At 44.5% G+C, this 18,713-nt stretch overlaps 1 protein-coding gene across 1 annotated transcript; it reads left to right on the top strand.

Moving 5' to 3' along the window:
• Position 1: 1 nt before the first annotated feature.
• Positions 2–18,395, top strand: LOC125298964 (adenylate cyclase type 3-like). Its single transcript, XM_048249959.1, has 21 exons — positions 2–90; positions 661–1,555; positions 1,807–1,956; positions 4,260–4,387; positions 4,586–4,697; positions 5,334–5,461; positions 5,709–5,867; positions 6,215–6,377; positions 6,649–6,783; positions 7,185–7,285; positions 7,388–7,549; positions 7,729–7,816; positions 8,515–8,631; positions 9,067–9,338; positions 12,231–12,312; positions 16,078–16,236; positions 16,392–16,538; positions 16,792–16,908; positions 17,188–17,314; positions 17,536–17,660; positions 17,788–18,395. Exons 2-21 carry the CDS (start codon positions 890–892, stop codon positions 17,959–17,961), a joined length of 3,312 nt encoding a protein of 1,103 aa, XP_048105916.1. The 5' UTR covers positions 2–90; positions 661–889; the 3' UTR covers positions 17,962–18,395.
• The last annotated feature ends 318 nt before the right edge of the window (positions 18,396–18,713 follow it).

An 18,713-nucleotide genomic window follows, 5' to 3' on the forward strand; every position in this document is an offset into this window, starting at 1 on the left:
GAGTAAATGTTGTTTACATTATTCAAAAATATATATTTGAGTGCTTTTGGAATATTTTACATCGGCAGACCATATGTGGCAGACTAATACGTGAGTGTCATTATTTTAGAAGTATATGCTGGACACGTTTGTAGCTTAATGTATTTCGTTCTATCTATTTGTTTTCTAATAAGATCCTGTAAATAGATGGTTGAACTAGCTTGGTTTAAAATATATATTTTTTTATGTGTGTCACCTATCGAACAGGTATACATTTGTCTCAATAGTTCCTATTCCTTCAGTTACTGAAAATAATTAAGAATTGCAAAATAATGTGATATGTTTGTCGCAGGTTTACAGTTTATGGTTAGAACATCTGACAGGAGAGATTTAGGAGAGTATTAAAGCGTCTTAGATGTTACCATTCACCATGGAAACAACCAGCTGCAGGTAGCGCCAGGTAGTAGGCGCGAGCGTGAGTGGGCACTGGGGGCTCCTTCAAGCATCGATGAAGATCAGTATGCCGTGTCCCCCACATGTCATCCTCCAGAGGAGCAGGAAGTTGGATCAGGCTAAGACAGAGAATGCGCATTAGCTTTACAAACAAATCTGACATGGATTCGGTAAACGCGCTAGTTATGTATTCAGAGAAGTCACTTTCTGACTTTGGGCTGTGTACAGATACCAGACCGCCTGTCTGGCAAATGTTGGCTAATTTGTGGTGATCAGATGCGGATGTATAGACGGCACTCTGGATAGCGGGAACCTAACGAGATACTCTGGATAGCGGCACTCAGGAGAGAGCACAACTTCTTTTGAATCTGGGATGGCAACAGCCGGACCAATCTGACCAAGTATTTCTAACTCATAACAAGCGGAACATCACGTCTTCATCTGTGAATTAGCCAAAATGTCTCTGAACCGAGTTTTCACAGAAACGGAACAACCTGGCGCTTTAACAAGCTGCTCTATTGCACGTCCATCAGAACAAGTTGCGGGTAGGACGCAGGAGATGACGGTGGAGAGCGAGGGTTGTGGCCGGTGTCTTCCCCGGTTCATGAGGCCCACCTTCTCCCCGGCATCTTTGGAAAAACTCTATCAGACATATTTCCAGCGGCAGCGCCAGGAGACCATGCTTGTGTTGCTGGTGTTCTCTGCGCTCTTCAACAACTACGTCATCATCATGAGTGCCGTGTTGTATACAGCAGACAAGCGTGGGACGTTGGTAGCAGCTGCGGTGGGACTAGCTGTGGACTTCGCGCTCTACTACCTCTGCCGTTTCCGTCCAGTGAAGAGCAGAGCCGCCCGCGGGCTCATGCCCTGTGCCATCTGGCTGCTGATCACGGTGCACGTACTTCTCTACCTGGGCCTCAACTTCGCGGGCTTCATGCAGGACGGGGACGTGGTCGGGTGGCAGGTGTTCTTCAGCTTCTCCTTTTTCCTGACGCTGCCGTTGCGCGTGTCCGTCATTCTGCTGCTGACGCTCACTTCGTGCGCCGTGCACACGGCTGTGCTGGCCGTCACCCTGGCCCTGCCCCACCCTGGGAAACAGCAAGCTACTGTAATCGTCAGACAGGTAAGAATTGCAGTTGGTGGTGAGCCTATGTGTGTGTGTGTGTGTGTGTGTGTGTGTGTGTGTGGGGGGTCTGGATGCTGTAGGTGGGGGTGGGGGGGGGGGCTGTCCATGCATGACCTGGGCCCAAGCACATTTCTCCCTTTCCAAACCTCCAATCACTTCCTGTTGTGGAATGCATGTTTCATCAACTGGCTCTCTGCATTTGGTACCCTGTTCTGTGAGCTGTCATACTTTGTGTGTGTGTGTTGCAGCTCTTTGCTGACTGGATGCTGTATGCTGGTGCGGTGTGTGTGGGGGTGGTCTCCTACTTCATGGCTGACCGGCGCTACAGACGAGCCTTCATGGAGGCGCGACAGTCCCTGGAGGTCAGCCTCACACTTGAAGACCAGAGCCAACAACAGGTCAGACAACACACTCACACACACATACCCAAACCACCACACTTTGCAGTGCAAAGGTATTTGGCACTTATGAAAAAATGGCAGCATTAGATTTGTCTGTAAAGCAACCTTTAATGTTTATTGGAATCTCTGGTAAAGTAATTTTTCTTCTCTTAGTATTCAATATGTTGACTCCCTTTGCCATTAAAGCAGCTCCTAGTCTTCCCTGGTGGCATCTCATAATGTTGAAGAGTATAAAGGGACAGGTTTCCCAGGACCTTTGAAATAAAAAGAGCTAAAATCTAAAACAAGATGATATTTTTTTCCTGTAACGCTCCTGCATTGATCCGTATGGATTTCTTTGGTTCTCACCATCCACCTCGCTGCCTATGGGGGTAAGATAAACATGGGTCTTTGTCCAGGCAAATTTGTCACAATTCATGTTGATTGGAACTTAAAAATTATCATTTTAACTAATACAGTAATTTTCAGGCAAGCACCTATTTTTCTATTGACATTCCCTGACTTACAGAGGTGAACACACTTTCTCTGTATTTAAGTTCAGTATCTACTTTCTTTAAAATCTTTAAAAATCCATTTGAATCAACAATTAACCACCATTATCTTCCTCTGAAGCAAGGTTTAGTCTTTGAGAGGGAGAGGGTCTTAGATATGAGAATGAGACTACTAAGTAGTTGCGAGATTGTGGGAAGGTTTATTAAAGCAGAAGAATGTTGAAGAATGACTAGGGCGTTTGACCAAAGTCCTTTTAGGCAAGTCCCTCCACTCGGCAGCCATATTGCAACGCTTTTTGGGCACTTATCGGGCATCTATTTCGGCAGAAATGCGCTAGCGCAAGGCTTCACGACACCAATCTTTCTCCAGCGACGAGATCACAACACATGATTGGCACGATGTCTTCACAACACACCACATTATTGGCTCAATGTATTCACAACACAGCACATGATTGGCTCAATGTATTCACATGTCGACGATTTGCCGCGGAAGGTGTGTGATATACGTAGACAACTGCCATATTGGCGTTACAAACTAACCCCACGCATTTCTATGGAGGATTTTTGAGTGGTGTGTCTCCTCATTAGAAAGTCTCTGGTTTGACCACTATGTTGCCTATTTTTACGTCAGTGAAACAGGAAGTCATGAATTGCTACTTGAAAGTTCCTAAACACTCGGAATAACATGAATAAATCAAATATAAATGGAAAGAAATATGATTCATTTAATTTTCTAGGGGTGCCAATAATTGTGGCAAAAAAAATGTGTGTGTGTGTGTGTGAGAGGGTTTCTGAGATTAGTTTCTTACTGTTACAAGCAAACTAAGTTTGGTAAACTAACTATGGTACAGAAAGTAAACAAAAAATGTACACAGGAAGTACTTAAGGCTGAGAGGAGGAGAGGAGGGGAGGAGGGAAGTAGGTGTGTGTGTCTAAGAAGGGACAGGAGAAGATTTTGAGAGTGGTGGAGGAAGCACTTTGGCTAATTGGTCTCTCAGGTGAGCTTCCTCCAGTCTTTACCTGAGAGAGACTGCAGGAACACAGTGCTGTCATTATGTGTGTGTGTGTGTGTGTGTGTGTGTGTGTGTGTGTGCCACTCCCTGTGCCACTCTCGCCAGACTAATATGCTCATTACTCAGACATAATGACCTTGCAGTTCATCACCCACACACACACACACACACACACACACACTGACTGACTATGAAGTATATATTTTCTCTTAAAAATCCTGTGGGCTACGTTTATCATGTACGTTTATCAATAAGAAACGAAGGGGAGTGCACCCTCACCCCCCCACTCCACCTCAAACTGATGCTATTTGTGGATGGCCTAAGTGGGCTTTTGGGAGAAGGAGGCAGCCAACCAATCAGAAGTCATTGAATTGCATCATGTAACCATAGCGATGAGGCTCTTGAGAGGCCTACACTCTCACTTTTCCTCCTCTATCTCTGTTATTTCTTTCTTTATTTTTCTGTCTGTCTCTCATTCTCTCTTTTTCTGTCTGAAAGATTCTTTAACGTATAAATACAGACCTAACAAATGTGTACACAGAAGCATGATACAGACATACACAGTACACACACAGGTATGCCCCCACTCAAATGCAGACAAACCACATTAGATTGTTTAGTCCAATCAAATTCTGCCAAAACATAACATAGGTGTGTGTGTCTTTTTATATGTTTTAATGTGTCTGTGTGTGTGTGTGTGTGTACTATACATTGTGTGTGTGCATGCATGCGCACGTGTGTGTGTGTGTGCATGTACATGCGTGTGTGTGTGTGCCTGTGCATGCATGTGCAGGAGGAGCTACTGTTGTCCATTCTGCCCAAACATATAGCAGATGAGATGCTTCAGGGCATGAAGGATGACAAGCCACAGAAAGACATGCAGTTCAACACCATGTACATGTACCGCCATGAGAACGTCAGGTAATGCACACACACACACACACACACACACACACACACACACCAAGAAAATTAAGCGAATAAATCAATAAGTTCTCTCTGCCTCTGACTTTCTCTTCTGGTTTCTTCTCTCACTCCCTCTCTCTATCTCTTTCACTCCCTCTCTCTATCTATCTCTCTCACTCCCTCACTCTCTCTCTCTATCTGTCACTCTCTCAGTATTCTCTTTGCAGACATTGTTGGGTTCACTCAGCTGTCATCAGCCTGCAGTGCACAGGAGCTTGTCAAACTTCTCAACGAACTTTTTGCACGTTTCGACACGCTGGCTGCTGTGAGTCACACAAGCGAACACACACACACACATACACACACACACACACACACACACACACATATTCACTCATACAAAATGGCGTTTACAAACGGAAGTTCGGGAGGAGTGTGACAGAATTTGACACGCCTCCTTCTTCAATCAGTCAGGTTATTTAATCCCAGTCTACCTGTCGAAGTTGCAGCATCGGTGTTACTCCACTCGCAACCCACCACCTCCCCTTACACTTCCCATCTTCCATAGTTAAAGAATAAGGGGGTGTATGGCGGAATCCTGCCCGACTCCTGCCTGCGCAGTCGACTCCGGCACAATTCTGCGAAGCCCTTCAGGACCATGGCCAGAGACCTCGCCAAACATGCTTTTCTATTATGCCTTTATGTATTATGCTTTTATGTCTTTATGCAAATTCAGGAATGTGAACTAGTGAACTCAAACACAGTACTCATATGCACACACACACACACACACACACACACACACACACACACACACAATGCACTCACATTGTACAGGTCAGGCTCTGCACATTGCTGTTTGTATCTCATCAACCCCCACCACACACACATACAAATGTAATGCACATTAAGATTGTGTGTGTGTGTGTGTGTGTATGTATGTGTGTGTGTTACTGTACAGGATCACCATCAGCTGAGGATAAAGATTCTGGGTGACTGTTACTACTGCATCTGTGGCCTGCCTGAGTACCGCGATGATCACGCTGCCTGCTCTATACGCATGGGCCTGGCTATGGTGAAGGCCATCTCGTGAGTCTGTCTCTCTCTCTCTCTCTCTCTCTCTCTCTCACACACACACACACACACACACACACACACACACACACACACACAGATGCCCACTCTGCTGCTTCACACCAATGGGCCATGCTATGGTAAAAGCCATCCTTCATGTCACACACACAAACACACATACACAGACTGACATATGCACACACATATACTGGCACATAATTCAATAACAAAACATGTGTGTGTGTGTGTGCGTGTGTGTTAGGTATGTGCGTGAGAAGACACGTACAGAGGTGGACATGAGAGTAGGTGTGCACACCGGGACGGTGTTGGGTGGGGTTCTGGGACAGAAGCGCTGGCAGTTTGATGTCTGGTCCACCGACGTCACCGTCGCCAACAAGATGGAGTCCGGAGGAATACCGGGGTAGGATAGCTCATCTCTGTGAGTCTCTATGGATGTGTGTGTGTGTGTGTGTGTGATGGATATGTATGGTATACACTGTATATTGGGTGTGTAATGGGTATGTTTGGTATGCACGGTGTGTGTGTATATACATGTGTGTGTTTGTGGAATATGAATTGTATATGAAGTCTGTGTACGTGTCAATGTCATATGTTGAACTATATTTCTTTCTGTGTGTGTGTGTGTGTGTGTGTGTGTGTGTGTGCGTATTTGTATTGGTGTGTGTGTGTGTGTGTGTTGGTGGGTGGGTGTATGTGTGTGTGTGTGTTGGTGTGTGTGTGTGTGTGTGTGTGTGTGTGTGTGTTTAGGCGTGTCCACATCTCCCAGAGCACGTGGCTGTGTCTGCATGGTGAGTTTGAGGTTGAGCCGGGAAATGGCGGGGAGCGCTGTGAGTACCTGCTGGAAAAGGGCATCGAGACATACCTGGTGCTTGCTCCCGCCCAACACACACCCACACACCCCAACGGCCTGGTGAGTCACACAAACACACACACACACACACACACACACATCTCACACACAGAGAGAGAGAGAGAGAGAGAGAGAGAGATGCACAGCCACAACATCATTTATCAGTGGTCTCTATATAATATATTTTCTTCATCCCCCTTTATTCGTTCTTTATTTCTCCTCCCTCTCCCTCTCTCACTCTCTCTTCTTCTTCTTCTTCTTCTTCTTCTTCTTCTTCTTCTTCTTCTTCTTCTTCTTCTTCTTCTTCATTGTCTCATCTTCTCCTCTTCAGCCAAACGGTGGCTCCCCTCAGCTGATCAACACTAAAGAGAGCAGCAGGAGTGTGTGTTCAGTCCGCTCCTCACACACACCACGCAACGGCAGCCTGACCGCACTGCAGCCCGCAACTGCACACACGGATGGCCAGGTGGGCCACACAAACACATACGCACACACACATACGCACACACACACACACACATACACACACATACACACACACACACACACACACACGCACACACACACACATTACACACACACACACACACACACACACACACACACACACACACACACACACACACACACACACAGATACATATAGACACCTTGCTCTGTCTCAGACAATGTGCTGTTTGTTATATTGTGATTAATGTCTGTGATTCATTCATCAGACTCTGTGATTGATTACCTATTTAGTTATATGTCCCTAATTGGACAATTGGGATAATTGATTGGTTACTTGTTTAGGCAGGGGTCTACAGTGGAGTGCAGCTGTTGTCCTTGACAGTGTGTGTGTGTGTGTGTGTGTGCACGCATTTGCAGGTGGTATCCATAATGGGTGAAGGGATGGAGGTTAAAAAGAATGAACAGGAGCTGAATCGACTGCTGCACAAAGCTCTGCTGGAGAGAGAGACAGAGGAAATGTAAGTGTGTGAGTGTGTGTGAGTGTGTGAGTGATGTAATAGAATGTCTGATGTGGAAATGTTAAGTTACTGATGTTGATAAGTGTGTTTGTGTGTGTCCAGTGCACGTGAGAAGCAGGTGAACCATGTGTCTTTGCGTTTCCATGACGCTGCCTTGGAGATGCGTTACTCCGCTGAAGAGGAGACCCAGACGGGCATGGCCTTCACCTGCAGCTGTGTGGTGCTGCTGTGCTGCTCTGCAATGGAGATCCTCATAGACCCACAGTGAGGTTCTCTCTGTCTCTCTCTCTCTCTTTCTCCCTCTCTTTTATGAATCCATACTATGGCTTGTGACACATGTATTGTATTGATAATATGACATGCTCTGACTGCCTGCTTCTGCTAATGTAAGTATGCTGTAAGCCCTCTGATTGGCTGCTGCCTGTCCTCTCCCTCTCTGATAGGCTGGTGGTGAACTACGTGACCCTTGCTATCGGCGAAAGCCTCCTGCTCATCCTCACCATCTGCTCACTGGCTGCCATCTTCCCTCGAGTGAGTGAGTCACCATGGTGTTGGTGTAAACATTCCAGGCCAGTCCTCTAGCACAGTAGTTCCCAAACTTTTCTTCACGCATACCACCACCTACACCCTGACTCAGCTTGCGTACCCCCACATGTTTAATTAGCCGACCTGCATGATAACAAATAACAAAATCAAAATGTGCAACTGGCCTATGAGCTCACACTAAAACAACAGTGTGGAGAACAACATTATGAGACACAAAGAACAAAGGCTTAAGATAAAAAGAGACCATAGGCTTAAGATAAAAAAATAGGTTAAATTTTAACACCTTTCCGACATTGCCCTTTTCATCTCGCGTACCCCCTAGATGACCCCTGCACATACAGTAAGCGTTGACATGAATGCAGTGCACTCCGCTTTGACGTTGACTTAGACTCCATTGTTTTCAATAAAACTCTGCACACCACCGCCAAACACTTTTGTCACCACTGTGTAGTTTACGATTCAGTTCTGTTGTCGTTGGCACCGCTCAGAATATTGGTCAGTTTCATATACAATTGTTTTATATATGGAAATGTCACCTTTACCTTTCTTTTTAACAATATTTAGACCATGATGTGTATCTTACTTGCCAATCCAAACAAAGTGTTCAAATGTGTGTGTGTGTTTGTGTACATGCATGCATGTATGTGTGTGTGTGTGTGTGTGTGTGTGTGTGTGTTCTGTAGCTGTTCTCTGAGAAGCTGGTGTCCTTCTCTCTCTGGATTGACCGCACTCGCTGGGCTCGGAACATCTGGGCAGCAGCTGCCATCTTTGTGCTGACCATGGCCGAAGTGGCTGACATGGTCAGTTTACCTCAATATCTTCTCTTCTCTTCTCCTCCTTTCTGTTCTCTTCTACTCTTTACTCTTCCCTCCTCATTCTTTTCAGAATCATAATCAGAATGACTTTATTCACCAACTGTAGCATCTATACAGGGGTGTTACTGGGTGATGCAGCACAGTGACACAGGGAAATAGACAAAGACACAAACAAGACTGGCAAGAGAAACCTTTTCCTCTTCCTTCTCTTTTCCCCTCTCCTTTCATCTCTTCTTTTGTCATTCTTTTTACTCTACTCTTGCCTTTCTTCTGAGTATATGAGTCTGTTCATTTATGTGTGTGTGAGTGTGTGCTGTGTATATTGTAATCTGTGTGTGTGTGTGTGTGTGTTGTGTATATTTGGATGTGTGTGTGTGTGTGTGTTGTGCATATTTGGATGTGTATGTGTGTGTGTTTCAGCTGAGCTGTGTGCAACCCTCCCTCGTCCAGTTGAACAGCACCTCTGGTGTGTCACTGGGGTTTCTAGGCAATGGAGGATGCGCAGAAAACCCTAAACACTATAGCTTCATGTCCATCCTGTTGCTCGTGGCAACCACCATGCTGGTGCAGGTGAGCCACCTGATCAAACTGGCCCTTATGCTGCTGGTTGTCGTGGCGACCGGGGCCGTCAACATCTACAGCTGGAGGAATATCTACGATGTCTATGACTTAATCCGCTACCTGGACTACAGGTACGCACTCCTGTACTGTCACAGGAGAGTGAAAGCAATTTGGATGAGAGAGGCCTTTCCAACTTAATATGTGTGTGTGTCTACTACTGTCTACTGTGGTGAAAATATTTGCATGTCTCTGTGTGTGTGTATTAAGGTGTAAATATTAGTTAGTTAGTTAGTTAGTTAGTTTATTTGTCCTTACATAGGACATTTGTTTTCACATACCATACAAGCCTCACAGACATGAAATACATAGATACACACAGTCACGGTTCTTAACCCACCACCCACCACCCTGCCACCACATACCCCACCCACATATATCACAACAGCACACAAACAGCACATGTACATCACATTACACAGATACAAACAGGAAAACCATCACCAGTTGACATTACAGAGGAATGAGGGCGGCACAGTGATCCATCACCGCTGTGATCTGTTGTGAAGTGCTGCTATTGCAGAGGGCACAAAGCTTTTCCCGAAGCGTACTCGCTTCCACCCCATAGCCCTATATCTGCGTTTTGATGGAAGCAGAATGAAGAAGGGATTGAGGGGGTGGGTGGGGTCATGAGCGATGGTCCGTGCTCTGTTCTTGGTGAGTGTGCTGTTGAGGTCTGATAAATTAGGGGTGGGGAGGCCTATTGCTTTGGCTGCGGTATGGGTGATGCGTGTGAGTCTGTTTCTGTTGGCAGCAGTTAGCATGTTGAAAAAGCAGGGAAGGCAGTAGAGGAGTATGGGCTGGACTATGCTTTTGTACAGGAGGAGCAAGTGACCGGGGGCAACAGAAAGTGATCTGAGCTTACGGATTGCATAGAGTCTCTGTTGACTGCGTTTTTGTATGTCAGTGGTGTGTTACGGTGTCGTTGTTGATGCAGCTGGGGTTGTGGATTGTGTCAGATGGTGTTCTGGTGTTGGTGATTACAAGTTCCTTGGTTTTACTGATGTTGAGCTGAAGGCAGTTGTCAGTGCACCATTGTGTGAGGTGAGAAATGGAGTCTTGGTATGCAGATATGGAGTTATTGTCATTGAGAAGTGCAAGTACAGCAGTGTCATCAGAGTATTTGAAGTATGTGGTGATGGGTGTGGGACTGACGCAGTCATTGGTGTAGAGGGTGAAGAGGAAGGGGCTTAGGACACACCCCTGCGGGGCGCCGGTGTTAATTGTGGTGAGTGGTGATGTGACTGTACTAATCTTGACGGCTTGTGGTCTGTCACTGAGGAAGTTGTGGATCCAGTGGATGAGGGTCGTGGGGACGTGCAGGTGGTAGAGTTTGTTGATCATCAGGTGGCGTTGGATGGTGTTGAATGCAGAACTGAAGTCAATGAAGAGTAATCTGGTGAAGTTTGTAGGTGTTTCAAGATGTTGGAGGAGGGAGTGGAGGAGACATGCCACAGCATCCTCCGTCCCTCTCCTGGCCTTGTAGGCAAACTGGTGGCTGTCCAGCTGTGGGCTGAAACTGGGAGGAGGGTTCTGAGGATCAGTTTTTCCAGGCATTTCATGATTATTGAGGTGAGTGCAACTGGCCGGTAGTGGTTGAGTTCGGAGGGCCGGGGTTTTTTGGGTATTGGTATGATAGTAGATGTTTTCCACAGCACTGGTACAGTAGCGGTTTTGTATGACTCAGTGAAATAGACAAACAGTGAATAGATTGTGGGGGAGAGCTCAGCTGCGCAGTCCCTTAGCACCCGGGCAAGGATGCCGTCTGGACCCGGAGCTTTCCCAGGCTTGCATCTCCTCAGCTGCTGGCCGACGCCCCTCAGTTGTAAATGGGACCTGGGGTCTGGTTCCAGGGTGGGAATGGCCTCCAGTAGAGTCCTGCAGGTGTCTGAGTGGTCCACTGTGTCGAATCTGGAGTAAAAGTTATTTAATTCTATGGCAAAAGAGCTGGGGTCTGATTTATCCTCTAGTTTGTGTTTACTGTTCAGTCCTGTGAGTGTTTTTATTTTTTGAAAGGCTTGTTTTGTGTTCATGGTGCTGAATTCATGCTCTAGTCTGTCTTTGTATTTGAGTTTAGCCTTGAAAATGTCATTTTTTTATTTGCTGGTTTATGTGTTTGAGTGTAGTCCAGTCCTGCCTCTTAAAGGCCTCCCGCTTCTCCCTCATTCTGAGTTTGATGTGTTTAGTGATCCAGGGTTTAGAGTTCGGTTATGTCCTGATGGTCTTTATTGGTATGATTGTGTCAACACAGAATTGTATGTAATCCGTGATGACAAGGACCCTTTCCTCCAGATTCCCCTCAAAGAGATTCAAAGAGATTTATTGAGATGATTCTACCAACTTCATTGTGGTGAAGAGATTTATGTGTGTCTGTGCATGTGCTTGAGTAAGAGCTAGACTTCTGGATTCCTTACCAAGTACCTCAGAAGACTCATAATCATTTTGTGTGTGTGTGTGTGTGTGTGTGTGTGTGTGTGTGTGTGTGTGTGTGTGTGTGTGTGTGTGTGTGTGTGTGTGTGTGTGTGTGTATGTGTGTATGGAGGGGTGTAGATATTAAGGTGATCATATGAAATTGATTATGGTGAAGATGTGTGTGTTTGTGTGTGTGTGTGTCTGTGTATGTGCTTGCATAAGTGTCAGTGAGTAAGAGCTAGACTTCTGGATTCCTTACCAAGTACCTCAGAAGACTCCTTATAATTGTGTGTGTGTGTGTATGTGTGTGTATGGAGGGGTGTAGATATTAAGGTGATCTTACTAATTTGATTGTGGTGAAGATGTGTGTGTTTCTGTATGTTTGCATAAGTGTCTGAGTTCAGGGTTCCTTACCAAGTACCTCATAAGATTCATCATCATTTTGTGTGTCTGTGCGTGTAGGAGTTCTAAGATGCTTTTTAAGTACTTGCATGATCAGGATTATCGTGTGTGTGTGTGTGTGTGTGCGTGTGTGTGTGTGTGTGTGTATGTAGGCGTCCTGTGGTGCCCTCTAAGTACTTGATGACAGTGATGATCATCATCATGATGCTGAGTCTCTACTACTTTTCCCGACACGTAAGTATCCAGAGATAACCACACTATGACATACACACACATTAAAACACATACAATCACATACAATCACATACACATAAACTTGACACTATACCAGAGGTGGAAAGTAACAAAATACATTTACTCATGTTACTGTATTGAGTAGTTTTTCCTGTGTATTTTGTATTTTTTAAGTAGTTTATAAAATCTGTATTTTAAATTTTATTTGATTACATTTTGAGTGAAGTATTGTACTTCGCTACATCAAAAATCCCATCCGTTACTTGAGTAAAATAAAAAGTTAAGACTAATGAAAACAGAAAGGGAGAGAAAAAAAATCACGCCCTAAACCACTAGCCTAGTGATAATGATCAGCATGTAGGCTAGCCTACAACAGGACATGAATCAAGCTGGCGCCATGCAGTCTTTCTGAAAGTGATGGAGATGGAGTTGGATCACGAGATGCATCAGATTACATGTGTATGTATTTTCCGCCATTTCAATGGGTTGTCTCAGTTTGTTTTAGCACTAATGATTGCGGAGATATTCAAGCAAACACCATGGGATTTCGTGTTTTGACGTTTGTGCTCACCTTTCTTTGGAAAGAAGTTTATTAGCAGTTGTTTCCCTTCATTTTAATGTCTCTCTTTTCCTGTTTTGGCCTTTGTTTTTGGTAACCTGACTTGGCTTTCTTGGAGAAAGACATTGCACCAGCAGCACAACAATTAGCGGTCCACTAGGCCTACTAGCGATGCTCAACTAAATAAACAAAAGATAGACTACCTTATGAATCGTGCAGGCGGACTAAACCATTTAGCTCTTTAGCAAGGGAGAGTGAGAGTGACCTTAGACAGTTTTCACTATGTTGTATACAAAATCCAGTCAGTCAAACTTTAAATTTCGTCTGAAATTTCTTCAATACTTTGTGGAAAAGCCTTTGTTTCTAATGACAGCTTCAAGACATTTCCTGTATGACAAAACGTATTAGTCGCAGTAACAGGTGTGATTTTGGCCCATTGTTCTAAACAGATTCCAGGGGTCCCTCTTGTCAATCCTGATCTTTAGTTACTTCCAGAACTATTTAATTGAATTGGCTGCCTTCAAGTCTTTCTGGAGCTTTCTCCGAGTGGTCCTTGGCTCTTGGAATTGACTATCCTTCTGACTCCCTGGTCAGAAATATTGCGAGGAGATCCTGTACATGGCCGGTTGATGATGCAGTGATGTTCCTTCCACTTGCAGATAATGGCTCCCATGCTGCTTACTGGAAGACTGGAAGAAGTTTTAAAATGCATCTGTAACCAGTTTCATTGATATGTTTTGCAACAATAAGGTTGCAAAGGTCTTGGGAGAGCTTTTTGCTTTTATCCATCATGAAATGTTTCTTGTGTGTTGAAAAACCTTTTTATAGCCCATCAATATGTAGGCTACTAACCAAGCTTATATTAATTTGCACAGATGGAAAGGATAACTATTCTCTAACTACTTACAGATTCCAGCTCATTCCTTTCCTTTCCTTGCCTTAGTGCTTTTTCTTAGCATATTCAATACTTTTCCCCTGTGTTATTCCACTTCATTACACATGACTCTACTTATGGAGTTGTTTGGATTTTTTATGTGTGGATTACCTGAGTTATTACTAATGCCTGGTGAAAATGTTGTGCCCCCCGTATTCCACTTTTCAATTTTCAAGAGAAAATGTTGTGCACCCCCCAGTTTTACGCCCTTTAATCTGCTGAACCTTCTGCTCGTTTCCAAATATAAAAAACTCTCTGCAACTCAACATTGGCCTGCCTGCCTCAGCTGCCTGTGAGGTGCTTTTCAGTTCTGCTGGATTACTGTTCACTGCAAAGCGACCAAGGATGAGTGCAACTAACTTTGAAAATCAACTACTGCTCAAACTTAAAGGAGAACTCATGAACATGGCTGCCTTAGCTGCTGGCTGCAGCAACTCGAGCTAGGACCAAAGTCCTTTTAGGCAAGTACCTCCACTCGGCGGCCATGGGCACTTATCGGCATCTATTTCGGCAGAAATAAGTATAAGTATAACTATATATACTCTTTTGATCCCTTGAGGGAAATTTGGTCTCTGCATTTATCCCAATCCGTGAATTAGTGAAACACACACAGCACTCAGTGTACACACAGTGAGATGAAGCACACACTAATCCCGGCGCAGTGAGCTGCCTGCATCAACAGCGGCGCTCGGGGAGCAGTGAGGGGTTAGGTGCCTTGCTCAAGGGCACTTCAGCCGTGCCTACTGGTCGGGGTTCGAACCGGCAACCCTCCGGTTACAGGTCCGAAGTGCTAACCAGTAGGACACGGTTGTCCAATGCGTGTGCGTAAGGCTTCACGACACCAATCTTGCTCCAGCGGCGAGATCACAACAGATGATTGGCACGATGTCTTCACAGCACACCACAAGATTGGCTCAATGTATTCACAACACACCACATGATTGGCTCAATGTATTCATATGTCGACGTTCTGGCGCGGAAGGGTTGTGATATGTGTAGACAACTGCCATATTGGCATTACAAACTAACCCCATGCATTACTATGGAGTATTTTTTGAGTGCTGTGTCTCCTCATTAGAAAGTCTCTGGTAAATCTGGTAATTCTGGTACACCCCCCCCACAAAAAAAAATTAACTAAGTAGATTTTACTTAAAGTACATTTTAAATGAACTACTTTTTACTTTTACTTGATACTTTCAGATCGGTATTTTAACTTGTACTTGAGTAATATTTCATCAAAGTATTGGTACTTTTACTTGAGTACAATATTTTCGTACTTTTTCCACCTCTGCACTATACTGTTACGTAACTTACTTTAGTCAAAACAAGATGACTTTACTGGGCTATGTTGAGTGTTTTTTCGGTGTGTAGGCATGTGAGAAAGTTAGGCAGTGGGTTTCTTCATCTTGATCCTCTTTATGGGCTCTATTTAAGTGATCTGAGACGTTCAAAGAGACACATAATTCAGAGACCCACATAATTTTGACAGTTAGCGCATCTGAAGGAAGGCACTCCTCTATTATTTGAAGTCATAGGCAAACTGAACTGAAACTAATTGTGTGTTCTTATTGGCAATAACAAAACAGTTCTACACTCAGTTATGTACAGTACTTTCACTATTGACTGACAAGGGGTTACAATTGAAAACATAGCCTGAAAAAAACAAAACTAACCCCAATAATGTTTGAATGACTGAATAAATATCCTAAGGATATTCATCTTGAAAATGAGTCATTGCCTGGGACTCATTGCTAAGGGCTGCTTAAATCTCGTGACCGTGCATCTTCACCACTGTACCGTACTTTTCATTATAGACCAGGTTTTTCTTGGTCAGTGGTGTAATTATTTTTAATGGTTGTAAGATAGCTATTTCTGGATCATGTGCTTGACCAGACCTATTTTTGTAATTGACAAGCTTGTGGGCGCAATGATCAATTGAAGTGGAGTGCATGACGAAAAACTCCATCACTGAATTGGGTCTAAGATAAGAACAAGCCTTGCGTCGCACTTGGCGCCAGGTTGTGTCTAGTGTATGATATCTCTCTGTACCTCTACCCTCTCTCTCCCCACACCGATATCCCCTCTCTCTCCCCCTCCCCTTTACCTCCACCCAATTTCTCCACATACTGTACTGTCCTCTACCTCTCTCCACTCTCTCCCTCTAACCTCATTTCTCTCATATCACCTAACCTACTACTACACCACTACTCTGTCACTCTATCTCTCTGCCATGTCTCTTTTTTTACCCCCACCGTCTCTCTTCCTCCATCAGGTGGAGCGTCAGACGCGCAAGCTCTTCGTATGGCGGGTGGAGGTACGCAACCAAAAGGAGCAGGTGGCTGAGATGCGCCGCTGTAACGAGGCCCTCGTCATCAACATGCTGCCCGAGCATGTGGCCAAGCACTTCCTGGGCGCCAAGAAGAGAGACGAAGTATGTATCTGTGTGTGTGTGTGTGTGTGTGTGTGTGTGTGTGTGTGTGTCAGTGTGTGTGTGTGTGTGTGCTTATGCAGGAGCTGCTGTACAGAGCCCAGTGATATGGTAATATATAATTTCACCCACTTCTAACTTTGTGTGTGTGTGTGTAGGAGCTATATAGCCAGTCCTATGATGAGATTGGCGTTATGTTTGCATCCATCCCTAACTTCGCTGACTTCTACACTGAGGAGGGAATTAACAATGGGGGAATTGAGTGCTTGCGCATCCTCAATGAGATCATCTCAGATTTTGACAGTGTGAGTACTCCTGATGGCTTTAATGTAACCTGTGTGTATGCACATGTGCATAAATGTGTGTGTGTGTACTGTATGTATTTGGTCTGTAAATGGGTGTTTGTAGGTGTGTTTGTGTGTTATGTGTGTGTGTGTGAGTGTGAGTGTGTGTCCTATAGTTACTGGACAGGGGAGTTATGTGTTTGTGTGCTTGTACTTATTGTGTCTGTGTGCTCATTTTGACTCTTAGTATGTGTGTTGTGTGTGTATCCTATAGTTACTGGACAGGCCTGAGTTTTTCAGCATCACTAAGATCAAGACCATTGGCAGCACCTACATGGCAGCATCAGGAGTCACCCCAGAGAGCAACACCAACGGATACAACAAATCCAAGGTACTCACATCCCTATTAAGGTACCTTTCATCCCCATCAAGGTACCCCATTAAAGTACCCTAGGGCCCCATCAAGGTACTCTACATCACCATTAAGATATCCCACATCCCTATCAGGGTACCCCACATCCCCATCAAAGTATTCTAGAGCCCCATCAAGAAAGTTAAAAATAACACCATAACCCTACACCAAAGCCTCACTTTACCCTTTACAACAATGTTACTCTTTAATCCAAAATGACACTATAATTTAGCATTACACTTTCCTTGAACTTTACAGAAAGATGAGCAGTCTCAGAAGGAGCGATGGCAACACCTGGCAGACTTGGCAGACTTTGCTTTGGCCATGAAGGTCACTCTTACCAACCTCAATAACCAATCCTTCAACAGCTTCATGTTACGCATCGGTTAGTTCATTTATATTTGTTGTGCACACATGTGCACAGTCTGTTAGTGGTGTGTGTGTGAAGTGTTTTTTCCACTGTGTTTTAAACTAATCTAAGCTAGCTGCTGTGTGTGTGTGTGTGTGTGTGTGTGTGTGTGTGTGTGTGTGTGTGTGTGTGTGTGTGTGTGTGTGTGTGTGTGTGTGTGTGTGTGTGTGTGTGTGTGTGTGTGTGTCCGTCCTCAGGCTTGAATAAAGGGGCAGTGTTAGCTGGTGTGATTGGAGCCCGAAAGCCACACTATGATATCTGGGGCAACACAGTAAACGTGGCTAGCAGAATGGAGTCTACTGGTGTGATGGGGAACATTCAGGTAATACACACACAGAGAGAAAGAGAAAGAGAGAGAGAGAGAGAGAGATGCATGTATACTCTCCATAATGCACATACAGTTCAAGCTGTTCTGAAGCTTTTTAACTGTGTACCTCTGTCTCCCCCAGGTGGTAGAGGATTGCTACGACATTCTGAAGGAGTATGGCTTCCGATTTGTGAGGCGAGGGCCCATCTTTGTGAAAGGGAAAGGAGAGCTCCTCACTTTCTTTATGAAGGGCAAAGACACCCCAACTAATGGCCTCACAACTACACTGCCACATCAAGTCCTGCACAAGTCCTGATACACACACACATACACATACACACACTAACACATAAACTCAAGCATAACATAGGCTACACATTGCATTCCCCAGATAATGATTCCTCATTATGTCTGTATGTAGCATATCTAGAATGACTTCAGCAGTTCAACATCCATATTCTCTAGAAATCTCTTGAAGAGGGCATAGAAGCAGATCATTCACACAACAAATATAAACTTCCCTGTCTCTAGGCCTTTACTAAGCTCAGGTTTTGTATTATTTTAGATGTAGTAATTTCTGGAATTTGTACTGAAGTTTAAAATTGATTAAAAAAAATAAAAACAAACATTGTACACTTTGTTCTCTGTTGTCCAACGTTGCAGGTGTGTGGGTGAGGTAGACTTTGGTCCTTGGTCAACATAGGCTACTGTTGCCTCTAATCTGAAACCACACAATCTCAATGTCTGTATGCAAAGTAAATAGCTCTCTTCGAGGCACACTCAGAAGAAAGGGGTATATCCAGCAATCACATTATTTGACTGGTCTCACTGGCATTATTAGGCAATCTTATCAGCAATCATCTCTGAGGCCTGCCACATGCATAGGCCTCAGAACACAGTTCAAGGGTCATAATTGGGTCTTCTTGTCAAACGGATTTTTCATTGTGTTTAGGAAGGTATAAAAGATTGTATTTTGTAGCACTTCTGGATTTAGTCAGCTGTTATTGTTGAATTGTGTGTTGAATTGAATTTGTTTTCTCTCTGAAAAAGTGGTCGTGACACGCCACC

Source organism: Alosa alosa, chromosome 8 (genome assembly GCF_017589495.1).
Source record: "Alosa alosa isolate M-15738 ecotype Scorff River chromosome 8, AALO_Geno_1.1, whole genome shotgun sequence".
Lineage (NCBI taxonomy): Eukaryota > Metazoa > Chordata > Actinopteri > Clupeiformes > Clupeidae > Alosa > Alosa alosa.

Bases quoted from the DNA above. Each gene is read 5' to 3' on its own strand.
- LOC125298964 (XM_048249959.1), top strand. From the start codon at position 890: ATGTCTCTGAACCGAGTTTTCACAGAAACGGAACAACCTGGCGCTTTA. The intron at 5,868-6,214 runs GTAGGATAGCTC...GTGTGTGTTTAG, and splicing joins GAGTCCGGAGGAATACCGGG to GCGTGTCCACATCTCCCAGA. The intron at 16,237-16,391 runs GTATGTATCTGT...GTGTGTGTGTAG, and splicing joins GCGCCAAGAAGAGAGACGAA to GAGCTATATAGCCAGTCCTA.